General features: G+C 40.6%; 1 protein-coding gene across 12 annotated transcripts in view; it reads left to right on the forward strand.

The window, feature by feature from the left end:
- The first annotated feature begins 1,230 nt into the window (after positions 1–1,230).
- Positions 1,231–22,397, forward strand: part of KRBOX5 (KRAB box domain containing 5) — a 48,352-nt gene continuing 27,185 nt past the window's right edge. For 2 of the 12 annotated variants that reach the window (XM_004057570.5, XM_019012637.3), the window contains exons 1-3: positions 1,231–1,454; positions 10,643–10,769; positions 11,282–11,377. In XM_004057570.5, coding sequence (XP_004057618.1) covers positions 1,452–1,454; positions 10,643–10,769; positions 11,282–11,377 — 226 coding nt within the window. In that variant the 5' untranslated portion in view covers positions 1,231–1,451. The other 10 variants (XM_055365991.2, XM_063700168.1, XM_055365993.2 and 7 more) reach the window with 10 other exon arrangements.

A 22,397-nucleotide genomic window follows, 5' to 3' on the forward strand; every position in this document is an offset into this window, starting at 1 on the left:
AGGTTTTGGAACCTGCTGCCCCAGTCTCTGGATTGTGAGGGCTGTTGTCAAACAGGTTACTAGGAGAGGAATATGTATAAATTAGCTCAAATTCAAGGTTATGCTTGTAATGTCACCTGAGTGGGAAGTAAGAGGGTGGAGTCACAGGCACTCAGCTGGGAATTACCTGGCCCCGTCACTAGACTAATGGGATTGTGGCACAGGTGAACATCCCGTCATTGGAGAAGAAAGGCTGGATTGAAGGCCAGGTGGGGGAGGGGTGCTAGGCTGTGGGGTCAGGCCCTGGGCATGCTGGACCTGTTAGGTCACTGAACATCTGACTGGGCACCTGCCCCTGTCCCTTCAGTTGAGGTGGGATTGGCAGCACTCCCCAGAAGGCGTGCAGTGCCGGGAGAGTGGAGGAGGGTCTGACGTTTGCCATCCTGTGGTAGGTTTTAGAGCTAACTAGATGCTTGCAGAGAGCTAATGACATGGGAAGAAGGCAGCCCACCTTGATGGACCGGAGGGTTAGAGCCTGCGATGTGAGAAGCGGGTGTGTGGAGGTGGCCTGTCTACAAGAGGGCAAGTTTAAAGCTCATTGCAGTGGCACTATCTCAGCTCACTGCAGCTGGTGGCTGCCAGGCCATCCCTCTCCAGAGCAGGGAGGCCCTCAGCCTTATGTATAATTGAATGCCTTTTGGGATGTTTGGATAGTCCTTTATGTCTTGGAAATTCAGAAAAGAAAAAAAAAATTACAATCCTCCTGTCTGTTAGTTTCCCTGAGCCAACTGGATAAAAGATGTCCCTGACCCCAAGATTTTAAGTGACACCCAAGGGAAGCCACCGTTACCTTGGCCGTTGAAGCCTCCTGCATGCTCCCCAAAAACCCCAGCAGTTTCCTCTGCAGTCCCACAGTTATGTCCTGAGCAGTGGGGTACCGTGTGATGAGAGGTGCTAAGGATGGGATGAGGGTCTTTCCTGTGTTATTAGAACGGTTAAAAAGTTGTTTTAAAGGTGCCCAAATGCCCTCCTTCTTAAACTTAATTAGCTAATAAGATGCCTTATACAAGCAAAACCAGGTACGGGAAAGCAAGTGCATTTCAAGTCCAAGCTCACCCCTTAAATTAGCTGTAATACCCTCAGCAGGTGGCCCCACCTCAATGAGCCTGTCTCCCATTCAAAAAGCAGAACGAATGAGAGGGCGGGGCCTGGAGCTTTACCCAATCAGTGGCGTCGGAGTGGAAATCCTCCAATCGGGAGCAGCCGGAGAGCAGGGGCGGCTTCCGGGATTTGGCGGTGGCCTTTGTTGGCTGCAGTAAGAGCTCAGTCTCTTCACCAGGGGCTCCCAGTCCTTCCATCTGGGAGGCCAAGGCGGCTTCGCGTTCTGAGAATAGACAGAACCTCTGTTACTCTGACCGGCAGGCACCGGGAGATCCGTAGCTCAGACGCCAGGACATCCCGGAAGCTGGGAAATGGTGAATGTGCCAGGTCGGGGGTCCCCAGAAGAGGGAGAGGGGCGGTTGGAAGCGGCGGGAACCCTCTTTGAGGGCACTCGCGCCTCCCAGAGGTTAGCTGCGGGGTCTGGGCCCTGAGTCCCCGCGGACGCAACTCGGCCCTTGGTCTCCTCCGCCGCAAGATGGCGGCCGGGCCGGCAGCCGGGACCCCGCGCGTCCGGTCCCCTCCCGACCCCGCAGAGCGACCTCCGCCCTGGCCGGAGCCGTCTTTGGGTCGCCGCAGCCCGGCGTCTCCCCAGATTGTGCGGTGAGAACGTGAGGGTCTCAGGGGAAACCCCGGGTCGGCGTGTGATTCGTGTGTGGGAAGATACTGTGCCCCGTGGTGTCCCAGTCTCCTTTTTCCTCTTACAAATTAAGGGGAGTCACCCTTAAAGCGTTAAAGGGTTGATTTAGGTAAACAGCGATTGGTGAAAAGGGAAGCTTGCCGCCGTGGTTTGTGGTTTAGGGTCCTCTGGAGCAGCGATTTCAAAATCCCAGGGCTTAGCTTAGGAATGCTGCTGGGGAAAAGAAATAGGGACAATCTCTCTTCCACTATGGCTGTAGAAAACGAATACATTTCCACAGAAAGTGTGCTAGATTAATTGGTCAATTACAAACATTCATTAAAATATCAGGTTCTCTCTTTTGCAGTGGAGGATTTGTGACGGTGGATATCTGTGTTCCGTATTCTACTGCTATCTGGATGTCCGACTTTAATGCCAAATGTTATGAGACAGGACTTGGCACCTCCTAGAAGTGTTCACATATACTAAATGATCTGCTATTATGGAAATAATTAAATGACATGTTTCTTGCTCGAAAGAGGTATTTTGGCCTTACCTGTTGAAGTATAAAGTGTAAGTGCCTTACAGTTTCCTTCCTTTCTATAAAAACTGTTTTGAGTGATTTTGCTGTTTTCCTGAAACCTGTTAGGTCACTGAACATCTGACTGGCTGGGCACCTGCTCCTGTCCCTTCAGTTGAGGTAGGATTGGCAGCACTCCCCAGAAGGTGTGCAGTGCCAGGAGAGTGGAGGAAGGTCTGACGTTTGCTATCCTGGGGTAGGTTTTAGAGCTCGCTAGATGCTTGTGGAGAGCTGATGAGATGGGAAGAAGGCACCCCACCTCGATGGGCCTGAAAGACAGAGCCTGCGAATTGAGAAGCGGGTGTGTGGAATAACCCTGACTAGGCATAGAAGACCTCAGTCTTATTTGAGCCTGCAAAAGGAGGTCATTGAAGGCCCAGTTAGTTCTTCCTGGGGAGCGCCCCCTTCAGGTGTCCCTGAGGTTTACAGCAGCCATGGAGGGAGCCCTTTGTTACTGGGAGAAGCTGCAGAGTTCTGGAAAGCAGGGGATTCATAGGCGGATGTGGTCGAGGTTGGGCTGGAAGGGAGATTGGGAAGCTCTTTCTGAGGGTGGAATTGTTAGTGTCCTGGGGCTGTTTCTTGACTTGGTCAAATAAAACATCTGGATATAGGTAAGAAGTGCCTTAATTGTAAAGGAGTATTGCAAGAGGAGGAAAGCACCAACTGTAAGATATTTGTGGATCTCACAGTTGAAGCAGAAAAGGCCTTTCTTTCATAGGGAGGAGCAAACATGATTCAAGGTGGGAGGGGAAGGGCACGACTCCTGGGCTAAATCAGATCCCTGATCAGAGAATGTTTCACCCTGAAGTCAGCCTGTTCTTAGGAGGGGCATAAAGAGGGGTTGAATGTTGACTCAGGCTGTGGGTGGGACAAACCTCAGGCACCTTGGAGAAGGGGAGAAATTTAAGCAACTTTGGTTAACACATATTTTGTTTTGACCATCGAAGATAAAACTCTTTATTTAATTGCTTATGAGGGGGAAAAAAAAGGAAATAGGAGAGTTTGTGGCTTTGTGATACCTAAAACAGGGAGCATCATCTAAGTCATAACAGGAAGAAGATTCTTTGCAGTAAGCTGCTCTTGAAGAACAACAAGGAAGGGGGATTTCTTTCATCACAACTGCTTCCCAGGGTTAACTACCTACTCCATCTTTTCCCCACTCCTTTCTCTTGCCCTACACATCTCTTCCATTAGGCTGAGTTGTATCTTTTATAATAAACTGGTCAATGCAATTACAGTCTTTGCTGAGTTCTGTGAATCCTTGTATAAAATTAATGAACTTGAGTAGGGTATTATGGGAGGCCCTAACTTACAGGCAGTAGCTCAGAAGTATAGATGGCCCCTGGGGAATTGTGACTGGCATCTGTAGAGGGGCAGTGTTGTGGCACTGAACTCTGAACTTGTGGGGTTTGTGCTGCCTCTGGGTGCTGTCAGAATTGAGTTGTTGGACAACCAGTTGGTGTTGGAGAATTGGCTGGTGTTCAGCAAACTCCACACAGTTAGTGTCATAAAAAAGATAGCACAGGGACCTGGGCTGGAGAGAGACTCTGGGTGTCTCCAGGAAGGGAGGCTGTATTCCCCTGCACATAGACTGTCACCCTACACATTGTCCTGTGATTCCACGTCTCCTCCCAGGGTGAGAAGCGACTGAGGACAGAAAGGGAAGAAGTTCTGAGAACAGACCCCTGCCCCCACTGTGCTGCCACCACATAATTCCCACCCACTCTGAACACACCCACTAGGCACTGGCGTCGCCATGCCCCTTTCAGGACAAGACATGACCCTCAGGAATTGTGCCCATAGCACCTTTGCTCCTAGAGTTTCCTGCCAAAATTCCCATACAGGTGCCTAGAGGACTCCTGGCTTATCCTTGCCCCCAGGCCCTGAAACTGCAGCAGCAACCCAGTCCCTCCATCAACCTAGGCTTGTGGACCACCCAGTCATAGTCTCATCTGCCTGCATGGACACAGGAGTAAGTCAGAGCATAGCCTTGCCTGGGCCAGTATCTGTAGCACAAACCAGTCCTTCCACCAGTTCTGCACTGCCCCCCATGTGAGAGTTCTTAGTAGCACCTTCCTTTCTGCCTTTTAACTTCCCCACAAACCCTGACAGGGTCTCTCACTGTGTCGCCCAGGCTGGAGTGCAGTGGCATGATCATGCAGTCTTGACCTCCCCGGGCTCAGGTGATCCTCCCACCTCAGCCTCCCCAATCACTGGGACTAGAGGCGTGTGCCCCCCACACCTGGCTAATTTTTGCAATTTTTGTAGAGACAGGGAGGGTCTCAATATGTTGCCCAGGCTCATCATGAACTCCTGGGCTCAAGTGATCCACCTGCCTCTGCCTCCCAAAGTGCTGGGATTACAGGCGTGAGCCACCATGCCCGGCCCACAAACCCCTTTTTATGTGCATGCGGTGTGTCCAAGGCAAATCCTCAGGTGCCTGAATCTAGCGCCTGCTGGAATTCAGATGTCCATTAATTCAAGATTATGGCCCTAGATCTCCCAGTTGTGAGAACAAATACAAATTAAAAATATGAGACTTAACCCTTCTTGAAAATAAGGGAAGACATATTTCTCTCCTTCCTTTTCTTGAATCATTTACTTTAGAGAATGTTTGTATGTAAGTTTTTTTCTGCCTTTTGGAAATATGTCTAAATCATTGTAACAGCTAAACAGATCTTTTGTCTTTTGTCAGTCTTTGTTTTTTGTTTTTTTTTTTTTTTTGAGTCTTGCTGTGTTGCCCAGGCTGGAGTGCAGTGGCGCGTTCTTGGCTCACTGCAACCTCTGCCTCTTGGGTTCAAGCGATTCTCCTGCCTAGCCTCCCAAGTAGCTGGGATTATAGGTGCCTGCCACCACGCAGGGCTAGTTTTTGTATTTTTAGTAGAGATGGGGTTTCACCATGTTGTCCAGGCTGGTCTCAAACTCCTGACTTCAGGTGATCTGCCTGCCTCGGCCTCCCAAAGTGCTGGGATTACAGGCGTGAGCCACTGTGCCTGGCTGTCAGTCTTTTTGATTCGGGACATTCTTTCTCTAGGAACTGGGAATCATTGATTTGAACTATAGGTAGCAAAGAAGATAGAGCCGTATCTTACAGTTTCTTTAGGAGAGCAGGCATCTACCTTCAGGCCCCTGGCTCCAAGTTGCAAATGTACCTGTCTCAAAGACATGAAGTTTATTTTTCCTTTAACTATAGCCAAATAAAAACCACAGATGGCCTCCCAATTCCCAGGTGAATTTAGGATGAACTCTTATCTGACAAATGGTGCTGTCAGGTCTTCTATTGAGGACTAATTATGGTGACTTTTCATGAGTGAGTGTTTTTCCAATCTCTTAGCAGATTGCCTGTAATGTCCTTTACATTCTGGTCTCATTGTGTTATAAAACAGTTTTCTTTCTTTTCTACCATTGTGCATCGTTTTTCTCGTGATTCTGTTTTTAATTATATTTCCCAAACACTGAGAAATGTAAGGTGCCCACCAGGCCTCACTCTAGAGGGGACATTCCCTCTAAGACTTCCTGTCACAACCCACAGTTGTGCAGCAAAGTGCCCGTTGCCCTGAAAATCTGCAGGCAGAATGGTCTCTCTGCTTGTTTGGAATCTTTAATCCCTTCTAGAAGAGTTTGGCCAGATTTCTACAAAAATAAGTTTACAGGGCATCAGTTAGCCATTCCAGCTCTGTCTTTCCATGCCCCTGGCGTCTTCAGACCTGAAACCGATTCAGAGACCATGGGGGCTGGAAACCTACCAGGCACACACATACATTGAGCAGGCCTGAGAATCTCAACATTCCCCTCATCCTCTTGCCCAAATGCCCATGAATGTGCAGAAGGCGCGTGCCACTTCCCTGCCCCTCCAGCACCTAAATCTGTAGCTCCAAATGTTGAACCCAGGTCCTGGGGTTCTCCAGGATGTGTGAGAGCAGAATTCCTGAGGGGCTGTCTCCTCTAGTTTTCTTCACAGCAACACCCAAGAATGCAGAGCCAGGTTGATTCCACCTGGAGTCTGCACATAAAGGCTGGTCTCCACCTGGGATCCACAAGACAGGGCCAGACTTTGGACTGAGGGTGTATAGAAAATCCAGGGGACATTTTCTGCATTATGAGAGATTGACATAGACCTTGTAAAGCCCTACGTTTTGTGTGGGGTCTTTCAAGTTTTCCAGATCTTGTCCAGTGAGCTGCTGCAGTTCTGTGAGGGCCTTCTGGTCTAAGCAGAACATGGTGGCAGAATCTGTAAGTGTAAAGCAGCACCTTAGCAGAGGGAGGGCAGGGCCACAACTGTCCAGAGCCGTGAGTGAAGCTACACCTACCTGTGAGCTGTGTTACTGGAGTAGGGTAATCTTGTCCTTTCTTGTACCCAAGAGTTAGCCGATCAGGTATAGGTAATACTGCACGTGGATCCAGAATCTGTGGCTCCACTGGGGCAGTTCCATTTTGTATCCTGGCCCCACAGAGTCAGCCTGAGTCTCTCCTGCCCAAATCACTACTGGGGCATCAGCACAGGATCATCAGGAACTCCCTCACCAGCACCTTGGAGTCCTTGGGACATTTGGTGATGTCCTGTGCAGACTGAGGTCAGGCTGACAACAGGGTCTAATTTCTTTCCATCTCAGAAGGAAAGGAATGCATCATCCAGGATTTGTTCCTCCACTCACAGAAGGAATCTCTTTATTTGGTATCCAAATGGGATTTGCTCCAGTTTTGTAATACGTGGACGAAGAACAAAGAGGAGTTCTGGAGACTCATACTGATAGGTAAACCAATTGCTTCCATTTCATATGGCCATTAGAAAAACACTTGTAGCAGCCGTAGTCCCTACCATCCAGGAACTTTCAGTCTAGAGCAGATGGATAATGGCCAAATTCAGCATCATGTGGTCCGGTGCAAGCATGGAGGTATACAGGGAACTTGGGCTTGATTTGGGACACTGTCCTTATTTGACCTTGTGAGTTCTGATGTCACAATCTGAAGGGCCACCCATGGACAGAAGAGTTGTTATTATTATTTCTATTGATTTTCTCTTGATTTGCTTTTTAATATAATTTTCCCAGAAGGCCCTACATGTTTTGATTAAATTGCTTGTTAATGGATTTACAAAATACTTAAGGATGAAACAAACAGTTAAAATCAGAAAAACTCTGGGAGTCAAGTTCTTGTGGCCAGGCTTAGGAAAGACAGGACTTAAATCAGCAACATAGAGATGGGAAGCCTAGGGCCTGCCCTGTGTCCCTAGCCTTGCTCTGCCCCAACCCTGCCCAAATGCACCCTCTTCTGAGCTTGGTTCGGGTCTGGCCCCACCTTGGAGCCTACCCTCACAGAACTGTTTGTTGGAGATCAGACTTCTGAGTGGTTGCTCTTGCTGGTTCTCCAGAGCTAGTGCTCACAATTTCCCCAAACCCAAAAGCAGTTAAATGGGAGCAAAGGACAATATGGGGGCCTGAATTTTTTTCTTCATTGAGAACAGTGTTTCTAGAGACATCCCACCTGGCAACCTTTTTCCATTCCTGCAGATCCAGTAGTTGCTTCACAAGTAGTAACAAAGTCAATGTAAAGACTACAGTGAGAAATCCTTATGAACTAAACTTCACCCTTTTCCGTATCCCTCCCATCTATCTATAGTTAGCTTTTATAGTGACAGGGAAACAGAAGAAGAGAGAGAAAGGCTAGGCCATTATGTAAATCCTGCTGGGAATTATGGGATACTCAGGACCCACATCCCAGGGGTTTATATGGCTTAACTCACACCATGTGATGTTGCCAGCACAGTACATACTGTGAGCACATAGTACAAGCTCAGTAAATACTGCTTTAATGCATGTATCCATGCTGTTTTCCAAATGCTGACTTAGATGTTACTGTCCTCTCCAGCCTCTGTAGACTTTAAATGGCTGGCAAAGGATGTGATTTTTCAGGACAGTGGTTGGTGGTCCTCGCTGTGAATGAAAAGTATTTGCGTTGTGATTAGAGTATTGGGTGTAAGGGACCCTGTGTTTTGTGCCCGCTTCCTCTAGCTGTGTGCTACTGATAATGGGTCTTAAGCCAATTCATGGAACTTTTCCAAACCTGCAGAATCACAGTACTTAGCACGGGCCCCAGAATACCAAATGATGTGTATGCATATTGAAGCTTGAGAGGGAATGCTTAGCTAAGTGATTCTCAGCTCAGGCTTCTAAGTAGAGTCACATGGCCAGTTTTAAGAAATATGGCCACCTGTATGTTCCTCCACATATTCTGTTTATTATTATACCCAGATTATGATTTACTTTTTTCCCCCACTAATATACAACGATTATGGGTCCATCAGTGCTTCAGCACTGATACCAATTCGTCTCATTACAGTCGATGCTAACTTCATTCACCTGGTTCAGGTGCTCTCTGCCAGATTCCTTCACTAGTTATTTTTCTCTTTGTTGTTAATGGGTTTCTAGGAGGGAGGATTTACTGAGTGATGCATGTAAACCATCATGTTTAATCCAGAGACTGCTATTTCTTTTTAGTTTCCCTTTGCTTGTGGGTTGCTTTGGAGAGTGAAGGCTTTCACATTTGTTGACCGTAAATACTGGTTTTTGAAACTGGAAATTCTGAAACAAGCCTCACTTCTGTAGGTTTCCATTTTAATTTACTAATTTCACAAGCATACACTCCTTTATTCTCTGTATTTTCAGAGAAAGATAACAACAATTAACATATAATTAATATATCTACTGTCTTAAAATTCTAAAATATAACAGCACTTAGAATAAATAAAAACTTGGGGAAAAGAACTAGACTCAGAAACACAAGCTCTTATTTTAGTTTATATCATTGAATGTGTTAGTCTTCATAGTTTGTTAAAAAACAGAAAAAGCCATCATCCATAAAGAGTTTTATAGTTTTAACACAATTTAAAATATTTCTTAATTAAGAAATGTTCTGTCACTTTTCATGTATGTATAGTTACCATTTCTGTGTACGTATGTGCGTGTGACATAAGCATCATTTGATCAGTTTTGTGTTGCTGCCTTCCTGTTTTCGTCTTCTTCTCAGTTGTGACACCTGCTCTGAACATTCTTTTTTACTTATCTCTGCATATTGGCCTGTATGTCCCTTTAAAATGAATTCTAAGTTAGATACTGGGGTAAAATAATAAATAAAAAAATAAATAAATATAAATAAATAAATAATAAAATAAGCTCTACTATATACTAGATATTTGGCAAAAAAATTTTTTTCAGGCTTGAGACAGAGAGGGGAAGGGTCAGCAAAATATTTTTATTAAAGAGGAAGAATAGTATTATTTCTCACATAGATTATTTTTATGGTTTTTATCAATACATGAAAAACTGCTAGGATGACATCTAGTAAATAGTAAGTGTTCAAAAAGGATTCTACTATTCTTGCTATTATGTTATAACCTGTAAATTTCATAAAACTCTCAATTCCACATCATCCCTGAATTCTTCCTTCAGTGTTCTACCTCTGCTATTCAAAAGTGTGGCCTCTGGACCTGAGGCATTGGTGTCACTGGTAAGCTTGTTAAAAATGCGGAAACGCAGCCCCAGCCGCAGCCCCAGATCTCCTGAATCAGAATCTGCATTTGAACCAGTTCTGCAGTTTATTGCTGAATACAATAAAATTTCAGAAGTATGCCTCTAAGTCACCATGACTTTTCCACCTGAGAATTATATACAACTGATTGTGGATGATGTAAATATAGACTAAAAAATGTATACTCCTATGTTGATGCGTTAGTTTTTAGCTTTTTGTTTTTTGTTTTTTTGTTTTTGTTTTTTGAGACGGAATTTCGCTCTTGTTGCTCAGGCTGGAGTTCAGTGGCGCAATCTTGGCTCACTGCAACCTCCACTTCCTGGTTCAAGTGATTCTCCTGCCTCAGGTTCCTGAGTAGCTGGGATTACAGGCATGTGCCACCACGCCCAGCTAATTTTTTGTATTTTTAGTAGAGATGGGGTTTCATCATGTTGGCCAGGCTAGTCTCGAACTTAGGTGATCCACCCATCTCGGCATCCCTAAGTGCTGAGATTACAGGTATGAGCTACCGCGCCTGGCCTTGATGCCTTAGTTTTATACTTTATATTCCATATAGGCATAGTATCTACACTGGTTTTGTGGATTTTGTATCATTCTCTTTCCACAGAGTTAGAGAATACATAGAAAATATTATTGTGTTTAAAAGTATCTTATTGAATATTTCAGGTCACTCATATAAATCAGTCAGTTTTCTTAGCTCTCTTATTTCATCTTGGTTTGTCAAGTGATGAACTCTGCCCATGGCCACATGGTCAATGTGCTATTTATTTTTATTTCAGGGACTGTTGACATTCAGGGATGTGGCCATAGAATTCTCTCGGGAGGAGTGGGAACACCTGGACTCAGATCAGAAGCTTTTATATGGGGATGTGATGTTAGAGAACTACGGAAACCTGGTCTCTCTGGGTGAGGATAACTTGCCTTTGGAATATCTAATATCTAACAACTAAGGGTTTTATTTCTTTCCTTTGTAGAAGCTCCCTTGTCACTTGGGAGCTTAAGCTTTATATGAATGAATTCAGATTCCTGTTTCCAGGAAAAAAAAAATTGTGGGTTTGTTGTAGAAAAGACTTCCTAATGTTTGATCTTGACATTTGCCTTCTTTCTTGAGGGATGTAGAAGCTTCACTCTAGTTTAGTAGTGATTCTAGAAAATTGAGTGACATAAACTATCATTGCCCACACTTTAAAATCTAATTCCTTCTCCTTATTTTTGATTTAGTCATACTTGGAAGTGAAGCTCAGGATTCCTGTGTTTAAAATGCTTCCTGAATATTCTAAAGAAGCTGACAGGAAACAGTATTTGGGGAAGTAATTTTCTAGGATCCTCTGTAATGTTCCCTCTTTACTGAGTATCCTACTGAGCTGGCAATTAAAGAACTGCCAGCAAGAGTCATGTGACTTTTTCTAATAAAATAGGTCTCGCTGTCTCTAAGCCGGACCTGATCACCTTTTTGGAGCAAAGGAAAGAGCCCTGGAATGTGAAGAGTGCAGAGACAGTAGCCATCCAGCCAGGTAGGTGGGAGTGAATGAAGTAGATGACATGGGCGAGAGGTCCAGAGGTTAAGAAAGAACCAGACCTTGAAGTGTGGATTGGGAAGTTCTCCAGTGGAAATGATTTTTGAGACACCTGGGTTTATTTCTTTCTCTTGCTGCTGTCACAGAGGGACATCTTCTGTCTCATATTCTTAAATTATCTGATTATTCTCCTTACCCTTCTGTGATCCACCATCAAATTCACAGTCACAGCCAAAGTGCTCCCCTTGGCCTGTGAGGGCCTGCGTGATCTGACTGTTCTTCCATTGATTTGGGGGCTCTGGGAAAGTCTGTGCATGTTTCTACCTCTATGTGAAACCACTTCTAAAGTTCTGGTTTTGCCTCATGTCAGAAGTGTGTGAGGCGAGTGATGGACAGTAGGATTTTTTTCAGAAGTCCCAGGAATTCTGTGGATAGATGTCACATATTTTCTGGTATATTAATTTCTAATGCTATGGTGGTTTCCCAGATGATCCTACAAAAATTGAGACTCAGTAATTCATCAGAGTGCAAAACACCTTCCTAAATATAAAAAAAAATCTGATTCTGTATTTCACTTCAACTTTTCATCTTTCCTAGCCTTAAACTAAGATTAGAAATATAATCTCTGTATGCACAAATTCCACAGATTTAAAATCATTTAACATATTACTTACTATGTAGAATTCTTAACTAAATGAATGTCTATGGGAAGCTTAGAACATTGTCCAGTATATAGTAAACTTTCAACTCTTACCTTATATATTCATAACATTTTATAATTTTGTCTGGTTAACTGTGAAGCTTAATGAGAATGTGTTCTTTATGTTCGTTTTCTTTCTTTTCCTTTTCTTTTTTCTTTTCCTTCCTTCTTTCATGTGGATTTTTTTTCCCGCACTTGTAAATTATATATATTTAAGAGGTGCATCCTGATCATTTGATTTTATATATGTATACATTGTGTATTGATTAATACAAATAAATTAATTAACATATTAATCATCTCACATAGTTGCCAGGTTTTTTGTGGAGAGAACATTAAAGATCTACTGTGGGCCGGGCGCGGTGGCTCACGCCTGTAATCCCAGCACTTTGGGAGGCCGACGCAGGCGGATCATGAGGTCAGGAGATTGAGACCATCCTGGCTAAAACGACGAAACCCCGTCTCTACTAAAAAATACAAAAAAAAAATTAGCTGGGCGTGGTGGCGGGCGCCTGTAGTCCCAGCTACTCTGGAGTCTGAGGCAGGAGAATGGCGTGAACCTGGGAGGCGGAGCTTGCTGTGAGCCGAGATCGCGCCACTGCACTGCAGCCTGGGTGACAGAGCGAGACTCCGTCTCAAAAAAAGAAGAAGTAAAAAAAAAGATCTACTGTGTTAGCAAATCTCAAGTATATGTGAGTATTGTAAACTATATTCATAATGCTTTACATTAGATCCCCAGAAGTTATCTTTTAAATGAAAGTTTGTACTCTTTGACCAGTATCTCCCCAGTTTTACCACCTGTCAGCTGTTGGGACCCGTTCTACACTTTACTTCTATGAGCTCACCTTTTTTTAGATTCCACAAATAACTGATATTATACAGTATTTGTATTTCTCTATCTTATTCAATTACCATAGTTCCACCTGGTTCATTCATCCATGTTGTCAGAAATGGTAGAATTACCTTCTTCATTATGCTGAATAATATTCCACTATATATTTTGAATAATCAGCTGTGAACATAGGGGTGCAGATATCTCTTTAACATACTGATTTTATTTATTTATTTATTTATTTTTGAGATGGAGTCGCACTTTGTTGCCCAGGCTGGAGTGCAGTGGCGCCATCTTGGCTCACTACAACCTCCGCTTCCTGGATTGAAGCTATTCTGCCGCCTCAGCCTCCCAGGTAGCTGGGATTACATGCTTGTGCCACCCCGCCTGGCTAATTTTTTCGTATTTTTAGTAGAGACGGGGTTTCGCCATGTTGGCCAGGCTGGTCTCGAATTCCTGGCCTCAAGTGATCCGCCCACCTCGTCCTCCCAAAGTGCTGGGATTACAGGGGTGAGCCACTGCTTCTGCCAGATTGTATTTCTTTTAGGTATATACTTAGAAGTGGAATTGAGGTTCATATGGTACTTCTATTTTTAGTATTTTGAGGAGCCTCTATGCTTTTTCCCATAATGGCTGGATCAATTTACATTTCCACCAATGGCGTACAACGTTTCCTTTTCTCCACACTGTCACCAACATTTGTGATCGCTTGTCTCTTTGATAGTAGCCATTCTAACGGTATGAGTTGATATCTCATGATCTGTTATCTCATTGTGTTATCTCTCTGTAAATGTGAGGTGATGGCTCATTGAGGTTTGATGTTCATTTCCCTGATGATTAATTATATTCAGCACCTTTTCTTAAACCTGTTTGCTACTTTTATGTCATCCCTGGAAAAATTTCTAGTCAGGTCCTTTGCATATTTTTAAGTCAGATTTACTTTTACTGGCAATTGAGTTGTGTGAGATTCTTACATCTTTTGGATATGAAACTCGTATCAGATATATTTTCTCCCAGTCCTTAGGCCAGTCCTTAGGTTGCCTTTTCATGTTGTTCTTTGTTTCCTTTGCTGTGCAGACACTTTTTAGTTTGATGTAGTCCCGCTTGTTTTTGTTTTTGTTTTTGTTTTTTGATTTTGTTGATTGTGCTTTTTTGGTGTGAAATCTAAAAAATTAGTACCAAGGCTGATGTCGAAGAGTTTGTTCCCTGTGTTTCTTCTAAAAGTTATCCAGTTTCTGGTTTTACATTTAAGTGTTAATTCTTTTTGAGTTCATTTTTGTATATGGTATAAATATTTAATTTCATCCTTTTGCTCATAAATATCCACCTTTTCCAGCATCATTTATTGAAGAGACCATCCTTTTCCCTTTGTGTATCTTGGTGCCCTTGTCAAAGATTGCTAACTCTATACACATGGGGTTATTTTTGGTTTCCTTGTTCTGTCCCGTTGGTCTATATGTCTTTTTAGGTCAATATAATACTCACTATTAGTACAGCTTTGTAATAGTTTGGAATGAAGAAGTGTGATGCCTTCACCTTCATTCTTATTTCTTATGATTGTGTTGGCTATTTGTGGTCATTTGTGGTTTTATAGAAATTTGGAGGCCAGATGCAGTGGCTCACACCTGTAATCCCAGCACTTTGGGAGGCCGAAGCAGGTGGATCACTTGAGGCCAGGAGTTCAAGACCAGCCTGGCCAACATGGCAAAACCCCGTCTCTACTAAAAATACAAAAATTAGCCAGGTGTGGTGGTGCGTACCTGTAATGTCATCTGTTGAGGAGGCTGAGGCAAGAGAATCGCTTGAACCCAGGAGCGGAGGTTGCAGTGAGCCAAGATCACGCCACTGCACTCCATCCTGAGCAACAGCGAGACTCTGCCTCAAAAAATATATATAAAATAAAATAAAATAAATTTTAGAATTTATTTCTATTTCTCTGAAAACTGACATTGGAATTTTAATAGGGATTACACTGTATCTGTAGATCACTTTGTGTAGTGTGGACATTTTATCAGTATTAATTTTTCCGATCCATGAACAAGGGATATCTTTCCATTTATTTGTGTCTTTTTCAATTGTATTCGTCACTGTCTTACAGATTTTACTGAGCAGATCTTTCACCTCCTTTGTTAAATGGAATCATAAGAATTTTATACTTTTGATGCTATTATAAATTGGATTGTTTGCTTAACTTTTTTTCTCAGATCGTTTATTGTTAGTATATAGAAATGCAACTAATTTTTGTATGGTAATTTTGTGACCTCAGCTTTACTGAATGAGTATTAGCTCTAACTCTTTGTATACTCTTTAGGGTTTTCTGTATATAAAATCACCTAATCTGCAAGCAGAGAAAATTACAATTCTTTGTTGCTGATATGAGTGCCTTGTATTTCTTTTTTTTACCTAATTGCTCTTGTTGCAGGGCAGGTGAGCCCCCAAATTGGGGCTTATCCTGGGAAGGTTCATGGCTTCACTCAGGAAGAATTCAAGTGCAAGGTAGTGGTAGAAGAAAGCAGCTTTATTGAGCTGCAGTGTTGCAGCCCTATGACTGCTCCTGTGGAGCGAGGCTCCCCTGTAGGCAGTGTGCTGAGAGGAGCAGTTCTGCAGTCACGTACTTATATACCCACTTTTCATTACACGCAAACTAAGGGGCAGTGTTTTTTCCCTTCAATTTTTTGGAAGAATTTGAGAAGGATGGACGTTAATTCATCTTTAACTGTGTGATACAATTCACCCATGAATTCATTTGGTCATGGGCTTTTTCTCATTGGATTTTTTTTATAACTGCTTGAATCTCCTTTCTTATTATTGGTCTGTTCAGTATTTTTGTTTCTTTGTGATTTAATCTTGGTGAGTCATTCATTTCTAAGAATCTATTTCTTCTAAGTTATCCAATTTGTTGTCATATAATTGTTCATAGTAGTCTGTTATTATTCTTTGTATTTGTGTGTTGTCAGTTGTAATGACTCATCCTTCTTTCTTTTATGTATTTATTTATTTATTTGAGACAGGGTCTCACTCCGATGTCCAAACCAAAGTGCAGTGGCATGATCATAACTCACTGCAGCCTCAACCTCCCAGGCTCAGGTTATTCTCCCATCTCCCAAGTAGCTGGGACTACAGGGGTGTACCACCGTGCTCAGCTAATTTTTGTATTTTTTAGAGAGAGGGGTTTCATCATGTTGCCCAGGCTGGTCTCCAAATCCTGGGCTCAAGTGATTTACCTGCCATGGCCTCCAAAAGCACTGGGATTACAAGCATGAGGAAGTGCACCCAGCCCATTTATAATTTTTTGAGTCCTCTCTCTTTTTGATCCTTTGCTTAATCTGGCCAAAAGTTTCTCAATTTTGTTTTCTTTGAAAAACTCAATTCAGTTTCTTTGATCTTTTCTATTGCCTTTCTAGTCTTTATTTAGTCTCTTTTTGTTCTAATTCTTACTATTTTCATGATTATGCTAACATTGGGATTGTTTTGTTCATGTTCAGGTTTCTTGAGGAATTGAGTTAGATTGCTTATTCAACATCTTTTTTTCTTAATGTAGGACTTTATTATTATAAACTTGTGTACTAGAACTGTTTTGGTTGCATCACAGAAGTTTTGGTTTCTTGTGTTTCCAATTTCATTTGTCTCAGGATATGTTTAGATTTTTCTTTTGATTTCTTCTTTAACCTATTGATTTTTCAGGAGTGTGTTGTTTAATATTTACATATTTGTGAATTTCCAGTTTTTCTGCTATTGATTTTCAGTTTTATATCAGTGCAATCAGAAAAAAAAAAGATATAATTTTAATCTTTATAAATTTGAAAAGACTTACTGCTTTTTACTTTTGGTTTAACATGTGATCTGTCCTGGAGAATATTTCATGTATTCTTAGAAGACTGTATTCTCATATTGTTGGATGGGATGTTATATGTACATTTAGTCTATAGTGTTATAGTAGTGCACTGCTTTCTTAATTTTGTGCCTGAATGATCTATCCATTTTAAGTAGGGTACTAATGTTCTCTTTTGTTGTATTTCTGTATATTTCTCCTTCCAGTTCTGTTAATGTATGCTTTATATATTTAAGTATTCCAGTGTTGGGTGCATATATCTATTTAATTGCTCTATCCTCTAGACAAATTAACCTCTCTATTATTATATAGTTAACTCCTTTGTCTCTTGTGACAGATTTTGTCAGACAGCCTGTTTTGTCTAATGTAAGTATAGCTACCCCTGCCTGCACTCTTTTGTTTATCATTTGTATGGAATATCCTTTCCAGTTCTTTCACTGTTAGCTTATGTTTGTCCTTAAATCAAAAGTGAGTCTCTTGTAAGCAACCTGTCACTGGATTTTTAAAAATTCATTCAGCCACTGTCTGTTTTAAATCCATTTTGTGCTGCTATATCAGAATATTCACAGGGTATTTTATAATGAAATGGGTGATTTATAAGGAATACAAGTTAATTTAGCCTGTGATTCTGGAGGCAGGGAAGGCAGAGAGCATGACACTGGCATCTGGTGAAGACCTTTTTGCTGCATAATAACATGGCCAAAGGCACAAGGGGGAGAGAGCTCCCTTTTATAACAAACGCATACTTGTGATCATTAACCCACTGCTGTGATAAGGACATTAATACATTCATGCAGGCAGAGCTCTCATGGCCTAATCACTTCTTAAAAGTCCCACTTCTTAATTCTATCACAGTGGCTATTAAATTTTAACCTAAATTTTGGAAGTGACATTCAGTCTATATCAGTGTCTGTTTATTGGATAATTTAATCTCTTTATATGTAATTATAGATAGGTAACTATTATAAGTTTGTTTTCTATTTTATACTTTGTTTCTTTTTTCCTCTTATGCTTTGGTCATGTTAATTTTTTGTCTTGTTTTTGTTGTTTTTATATACTTTGATTACTTTCTTTTTTTCTTGTATCTACTACAGTTTTTTTTTCTCCAGTGGTTATAAGACTTACATAAAACACCATATAACAGCCTAGTTTAAGATGATAATTATCCAAATTTTATGCATAGAAAAACTCTATATTTTTCCTCCCCTTCACACATTTTATACTATATATGTCACATTTTAAAACTTTTTATGTTTTGTATTCATTAACAAATTATCATAGCTATACTTTTAAAAAATAGTTTTGTTTTATAGTTCTTACACTAGAATTAAAAGTGACTTATGTACCACCATCACAGTATTCGAGTATTCTGAATTTCACTATTTACCATTTCCAGTGATATATGTAGTTTTAATGTTTTCATATTTAGTTAGCATTTCATCATTTCAACTTGAGTAATTCCCTTTAGTCCTTTAGCATTTCTAGACAGGTCTAGTGGTGATGAATTCCTTTAACTTTTTTTTTTGGTGTGGGGGGTCTTGAAATGTCTTCATCTCTCTTTTATTTCTAAAAGATGCTTTGTTGTGTATAGCCTACTTAGTTGTCTTTTTTGTTTGTTTGTTTGTTTAATTTTCCTTCTTTCAGCACTTTTAATATATGGTATCACTCCCATTTGGCCTGTAAGGTTTCTGCTAAAAAATCTACTGATAACATTATAAAGATTCCCTTGTATGCGAAGAATCTCTTATTTCATGCTGCTTTCATGATTCTTGCTTTGTCTTTGAATTTTGACAATTTAATTATGATATGCCCCAGGGGAATCTTCATTAGGTTCTTCTTGCCATGGGTATTTTGAGCTTTATGAAACTTCTTATTCATATCCTTTTCCAGATTTGGGGAGTTTTAAGACATTATATCTTTAATCTTTTTTTCTTCTTTCTTTCTTCTTCTGAAAATCCTAAAATATGTATATTTGTTCACTTTATGATATACTATACAGGCTATATGCTTCCTTCATGCTTTCATATTTTTTTCTAATTGATTACTTTCAAATGACCTGTCTTTAAGTTTGCTGATTTTTTTCTTCTTTCATGATTGAGTCTCTTGTTAAAACTGTTACATTTTTTCAGTTCTTTCATTGTTCGCTTTAGTTCCAAGATTTCTATCTGGTTCCTTTTAATGGTTTCTATTTCTCTGTTAAAACTCTCATTTTGTTCAAGTATTGTATTATAAAACTTTTTAGTTATCTATCTGTGTTCTTTTGCATCTCATTGAAATTCTTTAAGATGATTATTTTGAATTCTTTGTCAGCCAACTTTCAGATCTCCATTTCTTTGGAGATGATTACTAAGGCTTTTTAGTTTCCTTTGGTGGTGGTGGTTTGCCTGATTCTTTATAATCTGTGTAGGCTTATGTTTATGTCCCTGAATGTGAAGGAGCAAACCTCTCTTCCAGTCATTATAGACAGTTTTGGGAAATAAATACTTTCTTCTTTCAGATCCTGAGCTGATGAGATTTTGACTAAGATTGCACCTGAGTGTGTTGGAGCCGTGTCACATGACTGCTACTGGGTCTGCAGTGGGTTTTATGGTTGACAGACCTATTAGCAGGGCATAGATAGTCATGGATCCCGTCTCTTCTCTGGGAAGACAACTTTCTTCAGGATCTTGAGCATTGGGGCTGGTTCTAAGATAAGGAATTGTAGTTGTTTCTGCAGAGTGGGGGTGCTGATAGAATAGATGTGGACAGGTGTGGCTCCTGCTGAGTCTCTGGGAATGCTTTCATCCAGTCATTGAACAAGTCACTGATGGACATGACTGACCCCTGAGAGGGTCTGGAACTGATTGATAGGGCTGCTACAGGATACACAGCTGAGACCAAAATCTCAGCTGTCTCTCGGCGCATGACATGTCTCCCTCCAGGTTTCTGGGTGAGCAGGACTGCTCCCAGACCCTGGCTGACAGAAAGTAGACCTAGGTTACAAGGCTGCTTTAAGATTCATAGTGAGACTAATGTCAGCAAGTCTAGCTCCAGGGGCACAGATGTGTGTGCTTTCATGCAGGTCCCAGGTTGAGCAAAACTCCTGACCTGTGGCTGCATGAAACTGGAGCAAAGTTTCAGTGCCACTTCAGGATTCCCATTTGGGTCAGTGTTGACAGTTCTACATCCAGGGGCACAGATGGATATTTTTTCCTGAGGGTCTCTGTGTGGACAGGATTTTTTCCAGACCATGACTGAGAGTTGACGGAGATAGATTTTGCCTTATTCAGGGAGCACAGACAAGACCAGGATCTTCAGGCCTGTCACCTAAATCTGAAGTGGGAATGAATCCTCCTGGATTCTTGGAAGATTTTTTGAGTGGCAGGACCAAGACCAAGTGAGCTATAGCTAAATCTACAGTCAGATATAGCAATTTTTTTGTTTTGTGTCCAGAACCATGATCAATGAGCCTACCCTTCGGTTAAGGACTTGTCCTCAAATTGTCCTCCTTGATCTTGGTCTCCAGCTGGGTGTCAGAAATTGTGACCTGGATTGCAAAGCTCCCGTAAAGGCAGTTGTGTTTGGCATGGCTGCCACATTATGTTGTGAGAAATATGCATGGGGGCCTCCTATTCTGTCATCTTGCTTATGTTTCTAATCTGTATGTTTCCCTTTCTGAAATATATATCAAATTTGTCTGATTTTTAGATTCAAAAGTTCTGAAATAAAATGCTTAAATGTATTCATTGTATAAGATGTAAATTAGATTACTAGTGGGTACCACATATATATTAATATGTTTGATTATAAGTTTAAGTTTACTGCAAGCAAAAAAGAATTGTTAAGATTTATATATTTTTTAGCCTGTATTTAAATGATGTATAATGCAATCCCAAATACTGACTTTACATTTCAGTAATTCTCACCGTATTTTGCAACATTTATGTTGTTCCTGTATTTGGAAATAGAAAGCTTTTTGTTTTAGCTTCTAAAGACTTTATTATAGCCATTATATTTTATGTAAGAATAGCACCAATATATTGATAACATGATAAAGAAGTCTTCCTAGTGTCTTTTAAATATTTACTCATTAAAATTTTCTCATTAGAGCTAATTATTAATGATTGTAATGCATTTCCTGTGACATTTTACTGCCATTCATTGAATGGCATTGATTCAAAATGCCTGTTCTTCATGGGTGCACACAGTTGATAGTTGTAAATATCTAAAGCATTATTTTTTAATAGAATATCTATGATGTATTTATTATTTTATGCACTAAAATTTCTCTTATTCTTGTTATTGATTCCATATGATTGTGTTTCTTTTTTTTCAGATAGGTTTCCTTAGATCAGTTAATTGTATTTTTGCTTTTCAACCTTGATATTATGAATTGGATGATAATTTTCAACTCTGTACACTTTAAGACAATATGATGTTTAGATATGAATTAGCTATATGCCTGTTGCTTATAAAATACTACGTGTTATTCATCTGTATAAATATTGCCTCTACTTTGTTCATGACTTATCTTGTATATTTTTTTTTCTTAGCTGTTAATGATTGCTTTATTCTGTCTAGATGAGTAGTTAAGGAAATAATCTTAAATTCACAATCTATTGTTTGGATCTATATAATTATGTGAGAGGAATACTTTTGTTCTTTGAAGGTGATTTTTGAAACATTTTATAACTATCTCTTTTAGGTAGTCAAATTTTTAATGGTGAAAACATACAATTGTCATCTCAAACATTTTTAAGTGTACAGTTTATTAGTGTTAAGTATAGTCATATTGTTTTACAAGAGGTTTGTAGATCATTTTTATTTTACAGAAGTCAAAGCGAATACCCATTAAACAACAAATTGTCCTTTCCACACTTCTCTCCAGCTCCTGAAGAGCACCATTCTGCCTAATGTTTCTATGAGTGTGGCTACTGTAGATACTTTATGTAAGTGTAATCAAACAGTGTCTCTTTCTTTTTGACTATCTTATTTCACCTGACATAATGTCCTCAAGGTTTGTCCTTATTAATACTTGTCAAAATGTCTCTGATTTTTAAGGCTCAGTAATGTTCTGTTGTGTATGTGTGCCACATTTGTTTAATCTGCTCATCCATAAAGGGACATTTTGATTGCTTCCAGGTATTGTCTTTTGGGAGTAATGCTGCAGGGTACATGGGTGTGCAAACATCTATTCCGCGTTCTGTTTTGAATATATTTGGAATATTTTGGATACACGGATGTAGTACCATGTGTATGTTCTTGCTTTTTGTTGTCTCACCCTTTGATATTATATCCAAAAAATCATTGCCAAGACCAATTTTCATGACCAAGCTTTCCACTTCTGTATTTTTCTAGGAGTTTTATATTTATAGGTTTTATGTTTAAGTTTTAGTTTGCTTTTTAAGTTGATACAATGTTAATTGTACATATTTACGGAGTACAATTATATATATGTGTGTGTGTTGTATAATGATCATATCAGGATGTTTAGTGCATTACCTCATGTATTTGGTAATTCTTAGTGGTGAGAACATTCAAAAGTCTCTCTTCTAGCTGTTTTTTTTTTTTTTTTTTTAACTTTTATTGTTTGTAGAGACAGGATCTCACTCTGTCACCCAGGCTGAAGTGCAGTGGCACAATTGTAGTTCACCATAACTTCAGACTCTTGGGC

This window comes from Gorilla gorilla, chromosome 18 (assembly GCF_029281585.2).
Source record: "Gorilla gorilla gorilla isolate KB3781 chromosome 18, NHGRI_mGorGor1-v2.1_pri, whole genome shotgun sequence".
In the NCBI taxonomy this organism is placed as follows: Eukaryota; Metazoa; Chordata; class Mammalia; order Primates; family Hominidae; genus Gorilla; species Gorilla gorilla.